General features: G+C 34.4%; 1 protein-coding gene across 4 annotated transcripts; it reads left to right on the top strand.

The window, feature by feature from the left end:
- The first annotated feature begins 1379 nt into the window (after positions 1 to 1379).
- LOC107859030 (homeobox-leucine zipper protein ATHB-14) lies at positions 1380 to 8913 on the top strand. 4 transcript variants are annotated; one of them, XM_016703887.2, is made up of 19 exons: positions 1389 to 1571; positions 1863 to 2050; positions 3744 to 3903; positions 4712 to 4827; positions 4919 to 5009; positions 5105 to 5200; positions 5305 to 5418; positions 5522 to 5605; positions 5730 to 5876; positions 5956 to 6030; positions 6107 to 6213; positions 6367 to 6556; positions 6660 to 6848; positions 6946 to 7026; positions 7107 to 7241; positions 7391 to 7716; positions 7949 to 8063; positions 8145 to 8294; positions 8513 to 8913. In XM_016703887.2, exons 2-19 carry the CDS (start codon positions 1878 to 1880, stop codon positions 8657 to 8659), a joined length of 2496 nt encoding a protein of 831 aa, XP_016559373.2. In that variant the 5' UTR covers positions 1389 to 1571; positions 1863 to 1877; the 3' UTR covers positions 8660 to 8913. The 4 variants fall into 4 exon arrangements, with proteins under 4 accessions (XP_016559371.2, XP_047262605.1, XP_016559373.2 ...); XM_016703885.2 differs by having other exon boundaries at positions 1380 to 2050; XM_016703888.2 differs by having other exon boundaries at positions 1389 to 2050; positions 4715 to 4827.
- The last annotated feature ends 577 nt before the right edge of the window (positions 8914 to 9490 follow it).

Here is a 9490-nt window from a genome sequence, read left to right as displayed (position 1 = left end):
ATTATCATTCATATTCGTAAATAAACAAATATCACTTCATACAAATATAATGACAAACAAATGAAATAAATGATTTTACAAATACAAATACAATATGTATTTGTATATATTGTATTTGTATAAAAATTTGAGTTGTATTTATTTGTATAAATAAAAACAACTTGTATCAATAAATACAAACAAGTATTCGTAGAAAGAAAATCAATCGTTCATTTTCAAAAATTAAAAAATAAAAATGATAGTTCACACTTATATTTATATGTTATATTTTGCATTTGTATTTGTATTTTATAGTTCACACTTGTATTTATATGTTATAGTTCGCATTTGAATTTGTATTTTATAGTTCGCATTTGTATTTGAATGTTATAGTTCGTATTTATAAATATTTTATAGTTCACACTTATATTTGTATTTGCTAGTTCGTACAAATGAAAAGAAGGAGAAAAATTGAAAAGAAAAAAAAAAAGAAAGAGAAAAAATGAAAGAAAAAGAAGGAGAAAAATATGAAGCAGAAAAAATAAAAAAAGAAGAAGAAAAAAAAGGAGAAAAATGAAAAGGACAAAAAAGAAAAAGAAAAAATGAATAAAAAATAAAAAGAAAAAAGTAAAAAAATAAAAAATAAAGAGAAAGCAACAAAAAAAAGGAAAAAAAAATCAAAGAAAAAAAATAAAAAAGAAAAAGAAGAAGAAGAGAATAATAGAAAATAGAAAGAAAAAGAAAATACATGAGAAAAACTATGAATTGTAATTAGAAATAATTAATAGGTAAGAGGGAGATATAAATTGTAATTAATTGAAAATTAGACTTTAAATGATAATAAAAATCCAATAATGACTAATCTGGATAATTTTTTTTTAACTTTTTTAGTACACTCTACCAAACCACCCCTAAATTGTGAAGATTTGGTAGTGTGTATTGGGAAATACAACACATGCACTAGTTAATGTGTACCACTAGTCCATTATTTGATAGTTATACACTCTATTATGTATTGAAGTATATTAAAATTCACGATATTAATAATGCAATGAATATATACATTACTATGATTAAAAAACACAATTATCTCTCAGAATCATTTCCACCATATATATAAAGGGTAATTTTGTAAAAAATATTTTTTTACAAAAATATATAATTCATGTATTTTTAATACATAAAATTAAATTCGACATAAAAAAATATAAATATAATTAACACAAATATTACTAATACATTATATTTTTCTTTATATTATTTTTATATACTTTTATCAAATTCCAAATGGCCTCTTTATCAAAATAACTCGTGAGTAATACACAACGCTACTGCATTCAATTATATTTTTCGAATCCCCTATAATGTCTCAAACTCTATATAAAACCATGTTGTAATGTTAGTCAAACATCTTTAAAGACTCTACACTAGCTTCTGTTTTTCAAGTTTGTTTCTTATGTTTGTAGGTTATTATTACAACAGTAGCTTTGGTTTCTTCTGTGTTACTCCTGTGCATAAAGCTACTTTCTCTCTCCCTCGAACTTCATTTTTCTCATTAATTCTCGAGATTGGTGTCAAACATAAAGACCAAGGCAGGGGACCTCTGCTCTTTCTTTTCATTACTTAATTCTCTACTGCCTTACCAGTTTTTGAACTTTGTCAAAGAGATATATGACAGAGAGCAACAAAAGGGTATTAGGAGGAGAAGAGGTTTTCTTTTTATTGTAAAAAGAAAAAGGCAAATCTTGATGAGTGAGAGAGGTGGCTCTCTTGGAGTAGAGAGCCTACCTGTTCATTCAAGAACCATTTTTTCTGCTTCAACTATCATTTTATGCTCTTGTTGATAAAGTGGTTTTTGTATTTCTTGATTTTTGTGTGTTGAGGTTTGTGACAAAGAGATGGATACTAGCAAGTATGTGAGGTATACACCAGAACAAGTGGAGGCTTTGGAGAGGGTTTATGCAGAATGTCCAAAGCCAACTTCTATTAAGAGGCATCAGCTCATTAGAGAGTGCTCCATTCTTTCAAATGTTGACCCTAAACAGATCAAAGTATGGTTTCAGAACAGAAGGTATTAATAATCATCATCCCATTCTAAAAGTAGTAAGTGTTGTGTATGCATCTATTTGAAGCTATTCTCAAGAATCGGTTATTGATGATTTTTAGTTGAGAGATTGCTAGGAAGTTTAGAAATTTCCTTTTTGCCCAAATGGGGGTTAGTGTTTTCTTGAAGAAAATAGTGTTTTTTCCCTCTCTTTCTAATATGTCTGGATGTGAGTTAAATCTCTTCCTTTCAAGCTTTTTCCCCTTCTGAAATTGGGGTCAGATGTGATATGAGGGCCTTTGAATGAGTATTGTCTGTTTGTTAAAGGGGCCTTGCTTTTTAACTTTGTTGTCAATTTTAGTAAGTTTAGGGCTGAATAATTTTGTGCATTTTGTTTTTGACCATCTACATCTTTTATTTATTTGTATTTATGGAGTGCTAAGTAATTTAGTGCACTTGGTTTGTTTGTCACTATCTGCTTCTGTAACTTCAAATGTGTGCTAATTTAATGAGAAGAAAGATGTGGACATGTACTTTGATTCCTTCCTGAAAATGGTGTTCCCTTTTCTTTTTTGACCTTCCATATATATGCTTCTACTTTTAATGATATAACAAGAATTACTTTGATGAAAGAAACTTTGATTTTTTCCTCGTGATCAAGCTGCTCTTTTTTGGTCTTAGTGCGTTTTTTGGGGGTTAACTCTTGTGAAATCATTTGCCTTTCAAGGATGGGTGTCAGTCAATGAGCACCTTCTCGGTGTTGGCCATTTATACTGTACTCACACATACTTTGGCTTTGGTAGGCATGGCCGCATGGTCTATTTTGTTCCCAGTATTTATTAGATTATCAATTTTCTGGAATCAGTTTAGGTGTAAAAGCAAGGAAAGACTTTATCTCATACTTACTTTTCGGTTATCTCTCCACTAATAGACATTGCCTTGATCAGTACCTAAAGGTAACAGTTCGTAAATCTTAAGAGTTAGTGAAGATGAAACTAAAATTCACTTCCAAAGGAATTCCACTCTGCTTTGCTGCTTTATTTCAAGTGAAATGACAAATAATAAATTGCATGCTTCTGTCTTAAATATATGTGTCTATCTATTATAGTAGTACAGACGTGTTAAGCAATTTCTTCTCCAACTTATAAAAGGTAAATAAGCATATTCTATTTAATTTTGTAGCTATGAAGCTTAAGGGGTTCCTTCTACTTTTGGCTTCATTTCTCTTTAGTAAAAGAATATGTTTGAAACAACAGGCACAAGTTCTTTTATTTGTTTTGCTAGGTAAGACAGTAAATTTTTTTCTGATTTGATTGTCTTATTTTGTTAATATTTTTGAGTGCAACGTTATTTTCAGAATTGACTTGCTGTTGTCAATATCTGACAAATTGTTTTGAGGACTGGTTGAGATTGCCCATGATGCGAATATGTGATTGACCATTTGGATAAAGCAAATATTTTCTAAGAGAATGAATGGTTACCTTGGCTGATTGAGTAGAATGTATCCAAATCTTTCTATTCCGTCTTCTTTAAGAGGTTGATATGTGTATGGGCTTATGATTTCCTCAAATTCAAAGTCATATCAGAATTTACTTTTTCAATATTTCTTTTGGCAAAATGTCGATGTTCTATTCACCATACTCTGCATACTTCATTTGGAGCACATATATAGCTCAGAATTGTATAAATAGCGTAAATCAATATTTCCTTTATTGTGTAGATGTCGCGAGAAACAGAGAAAGGAGGCATCTCATCTCCAAACTGTTAATAGGAAGCTGACTGCTATGAACAAACTGTTGATGGAAGAGAATGACAGATTGCAGAAGCAAGTTTCGCATCTTGTGTATGATAATGGATATATGCGTCAACAGCTACATACTGTGAGTTCTCTACTGCTTTACTACCTTAGCTTAGCATTTGGTGGAGATTCAAGGCGTCTCAATAAAATTAGTGGCTTAAAGCCAAATTTTAAAATCACGCCTTAAATATATGCTCATAACAAAAATGTACTTTTTTTAGTGTAGTATTCTTAAAAGACATTAAACGTTTAATTTCACATAGAAATATTATTATTTGTAGATGTAAGTATTAATTTTAATTAATAAGATGTGAGTTTGCAATGCATTACCTTGAATGTTATTGTGAAAAATTTATTTATTAATATGAAGATTTGATAAAAAGTTCTAAAATATTTTTAATAAAAAGTAGATAGTTCTTTTTTTTTTAAAAGTTTAAATTTTGTACCTTTTATATTTTACCATCTTTAATATTATTTTAAGTGAAATTAAAATCATAAATTTCATATTAAATTTTTGTGGCATCATAATTTTGGAGGCCTAAAACAAAACACTTTATAACCTTTATCCTTGAGCCACTTCCCTGAAGATTGCAACACTTTTCATTGCTAAAGAGAAAACTGGTTTTCACAAGGATTGATTAAAAATTTAAAACTGAACAAATTTTATCTCTAGGGGTTTCAATGAACCATATGTCAAATTTTTATGTTTAAATCTGCTATCTTTTGTTGAAGCTGTAATTTACAAAGTTAACCTGCTAAAACTTGTCAAGCTGCATTCACTTCCATTCCTTTATCCTTTCATAAATTATGTCCTACAGCCCATTGCTCCGTGCCATATATTGCATGCTTCTTTTTTTTTTTTGTATCATGAAACTCAAGATGCATTGTAGCAGGTTAACAGTACGACCACGGATACGTGCTGTGAGACTGTGGTCGTGAGTGGTCAGCAGCAGCAACAGAACCCAATGGCTCAGCATCCGCAGAGGGATGTTAACAGCCCAACTGGGTAATCAGACTTTATCCTTTCATCCATCTATTATCATGGTTTATTGTTCAACAACTAATCTGTTTCCTTTTTTTCATTTTTTTTTTTGAAGTCTTCTAGCGATAGCTGAAGAGACCCTGGCGGAGTTCCTTAGCAAAGCTACTGGAACTGCTGTCGACTGGGTGCAGATGATTGGGATGAAGGTAAGTCTTCTCTTTGATTGCCTATCTCTAGCCTTTGTATCATTGATTCATTTCATATGTGTTAATTCCCCTCCTCCTTTCTGTTCCTGATTTAGCCTGGTCCGGAATCTATTGGCATCGTCGCTGTTTCACGCAACTGTGATGGTGTTGCAGCACGAGCCTGCGGCCTTGTGAGTCTAGAACCCATGAAGGTACTTCCTGTTACTCCTTTTTGACTGATATTAATCTTGATAGATTATTGTAGTCTTCCTTAGTGAGTCTTGTTTTAGCCTTGTTTGAGAGAGTGTTATTTCAGGTTGCTGAGATCCTTAAAGATCGTCCTTCTTGGTATCACGATTGCCGTTGCCTTGATATATTGAGTGTAATACCTACGGGAAAAGGAGGGACTATAGAGCTTATATACCTGCAGGTTTGTTTCCGTGCTTAACATGTGGTTACTTGAGGCAAAGTGAATTAGAGACTTAAGTTAATTCAGCACTCAAGCATTGATTGTTGCTATGTTACTTCATTAGACTTATGCACCAACTACATTGGCATCAGCTCGTGACTTTTGGACATTGAGATACACTACAAGTTTAGAAGATGGAAGTCTTGTGGTATGTATTAGGCATAATCCAAAAACTTTTATTAGAACTTTCTCAGTCGCAGTTCTTGTCTCCGCACAAAGCAATGTATGCAACCAGTATTTGCTTGTTTCATGTTTCTGGCTTTAATTTGCAGATATGTGAAAGATCTTTGACACCTACTAGTGGAGGCCCTCCTGCTACTAGTTCTGTTAGGGCAACAATGCTACCAAGTGGTTACCTGATACGACCTTTTGAGGGTGGGGGCTCAATTATCCACATTGTTGACCACATTGATCTCGATGTAAGTAAATGTAATTGGTCAATAAAGGAGCATTGTTTTTACCTGCATTCCTTCTTTTGAACAAACATTTTGTTGACAGGCTTGCAGTGTTCCCGAAGTCCTCAGGCCACTTTATGAATCGTCCAAGATCCTTGCTCAGAAAATGACAATGGCGGTAAGAAATTTCTTAAGTTTCTATCTCGACAATGGGCTATTTTACGAAGTCAACTTACAATAAGGTTTTTGTGTAGGCCTTCCGATACGTAAGACAGATAGCGCAAGAAACCAATGGAGAAATCCAATATGTTGGAGGTCGGCAACCTGCTGCTTTGAGGGCATTTAGTCAGAGATTATGCAGGTAAAAACTTTGATGTTTTTTAGAGACAAATGTGTTACACTCTGCTGATAGTTTGAATCAAGCTTTTGGCTTTAATTTCTTATATTAGTTTTTGCGTACAACTTTCTCAACTAGCTTGCTACTGGAAGTCTTTCATTCTCAAATTTACTGCAGGGGATTCAATAATGCCGTTAGTGGATTTATTGATGATGGTTGGACAATTATGGATAGTGATGGTTTGGAGGATGTAACAATTGCTGTAAACTCGTCGCCAAATAAATTCCTTGATGCACAATACAATACCTTGTCAATTCTCCCTACTTTTGGAGGAGTCCTATGTGCAAGAGCTTCCATGCTTCTTCAGGTATGTTAAATTCGAGTACTTATATGACATATTTATGTAATAGTACCACATAATTCTAATCATTGGATGTATTGTTGATCTCATTTGCACTTTCCTTTTATAGGATGTTTGTCCTGCTTTGCTTGTTCGTTTCCTTAGGGAGCACCGTTCGGAGTGGGCTGACTATGGAGTTGATGCTTATTCTTCTGCATCTCTTAAAGCCAGTCCCTATGCTGTCCCTTGTGCCAGACCTGGTGTCTTCCCCAGTAGCCAGGTCATTCTACCGCTTGCTCAGACTGTGGAGCACGAGGAGGTAAGTAGGTCATATGTTATATTTTGTGATTGTAACTGTTGCAACAATTGTGTATTTATTATATAACTAGTTTAATCTGAATTTTCTGTGTACCTAGTTTCTTGAGGTTGTTCGGCTAGAGGGTCATGCTTTCTCTCCGGAGAACATAGCTTTATCACGAGATATGTACTTGTTACAGGTTGATAGCTTTGCGCTGCTTGAGATTCACTTTGTTTTTTCGGAAGGTTTCAGGTTCTAATTTTCTTGCTAACAATGCAGCTATGCAGTGGAATTGAAGAGAATGCCACTGGTGCTTGCGCTCAGCTTGTTTTTGCACATATTGATGAATCTTTTGGTGATGATGCTCCATTGCTTCCATCTGGTTTCTCTGTCATTCCACTGGAGCCTAAATCAGTTAAGTGATGCATATTATGTATTCTACAACGTCAACGTGTAATAAGTTTTGGCCGTAGGAGAAACTTGCAAATGCAGAAACTTCAAGCTTTTAGTTGCAAACTTTTACTGTCTTATCCTTACAGTTTACTACTGTCACTATGATGCAGGATTCTCCCATTGCAGCTCGGACTTTGGATTTAGCTTCAACTCTTGAAGCTAGAACTGGTGGGACACGGCCGGCTGGTGAAGTTGAAGGAAGCAAGTACAACCATCGTTCAGTCTTGACAATTGCATTCCAGTTCACTTTTGAGAATCACTATCGAGAAAATGTAGCTGCTATGGCTCGCCAATATGTGCGAAACATTGTAGGCTCTGTTCAGAGAGTTGCTATGGCTATTGCACCCTCTCGACTCTGCTCTCAGATGACCCCTAAATGCTTCCCTGGCTCACCAGAAGCTATCACTTTGGCGAGATGGATTTGCAAGAGCTATAAGTATGGGTTCTAAAGGTCCTTGCAGTGCTGTATTTTGTAGTTAATTGAGTTTGGCATAACCAAATTTCTATTCCCGACTTACGCAGATGAATGTTATCGTGTGTGTAGCATAAGTTAAATGAAAGGATAACGATACATATACAAAACTGAGGCCCCCTCTGATTCATTTGCACTTTTGAATTAGTAAATATCAAAGGGCTTATATGGTTTAACTGATTCGATGTGTTCTCAGGGTGCATACTGGTGGAGAATTGCTACAGGTGGATTCTCAAGCTGCTGGTGATGCTGTTCTGAAACAACTATGGCACCATACTGATTCGATAATGTGCTGCTCTGTCAAAATGAATGTCAGTAATATCATCTCCTGGTGTCCACGATTCCCTTTCTAGAGAAATGCGATGACTAAATGGTTTATTTACTTAATGCAGGATTCTGCAGTTTTTTCATTTGCAAACCAAGCCGGACTTGACATGCTTGAAACCACTCTAATAGCCCTTCAGGATATAATGCTTGATAAGATCCTAGATGAAGCCGGTCGAAAGATCCTCCTTTCAGAGTTCCCAAAGATTATGCAGCAGGTTTGACCACCATCTTGCAATGTCAATGTACTATGATTCTACATTTACCAAGTCAGATTATAATGAGGAGATTTATAAGCACTTGCAAATAGGCTATGCAATACTTAGTGAGTTTTAATCATATGGTGCAAGATGTACCTAATCCTCATATTTCACAAGATGAGTTTTAGAGATTAATAGCAAACAATTTGGTGATTTTTGATATCTTGTGCTTGTAGGGCTTTGCCTATTTACCAGCAGGGTTGTGTGTATCGAGCATGGGGAGGCCGGTGTCGTATGAGCAAGCTGTTGCATGGAAGGTCCTTAATGATGACAACGCCAATTACTGCCTAGCTTTCATGTTTGTAAACTGGTCTTTCGTTTAAAACACATGATCTGTGTAAGACTGGCATTAGCTATCAACTCGTTTTAAAGTTATTTTGTTCTAAACAATGTGTTTTTGAGATGAATCTTATGCGACTATTGTAATGGCCTAAGGTTAGAGACTTATGTCCATGCTCCAGCGCCGGAGCCAGAACTTATATAAAACAATTTTGGACCTTGTTTACCGCTACTTTTAAAGTTTCCCTAATGTTAAGGGGATCCAAAGCTTATGTATATACACAATTTGTTTGTCCTAGTTGCTCAGTATAATTTATTCGACAGAGAGGATTCTATTGAACCTCCTCCTTTCAACTTAGATCCATGTCTATATCCCATGACATAATCTGCTAGTTGTTGTCTACCTATTTGGTTTTCTTGGATGCATTTGGAAAGTTGGTTGGGATGTCCACCATGAATGATTATGTTAGAGAATGGAATATTTTGCCTAAATATGGGGTCCATCTGTTACTAATTGGGCTGTTAGCCTCATATGGTTATTCTTCTTGCCGGTTGTTAAGTTTCTGCTGTTTTTCATTATCACCAAAATCAACTTCTTTTTCTAAAAGATGCTTCATCAAATGTCAAACTAAAGTAGTATAAGCGTTGATTTTTTCAGTACCTTCGAAAGTGTCACTTAACCAACTTGTTTGTGTTTCATGTGATTTTCATAACAAACTAAGGAAATTTCTGCAACATGCTACTCTCTCTCTCCCAACTTAGTTGGATTTTAAAATGCATGACACCTCTTAAAATTTTGCAGTTTATCCTCATTGAGATGATTTATAACTATATAAATATTTCTAACTGGTTAGATGACAAGTTATAAAAATATT

The sequence above is a fragment of the Capsicum annuum genome, chromosome 2, assembly GCF_002878395.1.
Source record: "Capsicum annuum cultivar UCD-10X-F1 chromosome 2, UCD10Xv1.1, whole genome shotgun sequence".
NCBI classification, from domain to species: Eukaryota; Viridiplantae; Streptophyta; class Magnoliopsida; order Solanales; family Solanaceae; genus Capsicum; species Capsicum annuum.
This window is presented reverse-complemented; position numbering and strand designations above follow the sequence as displayed.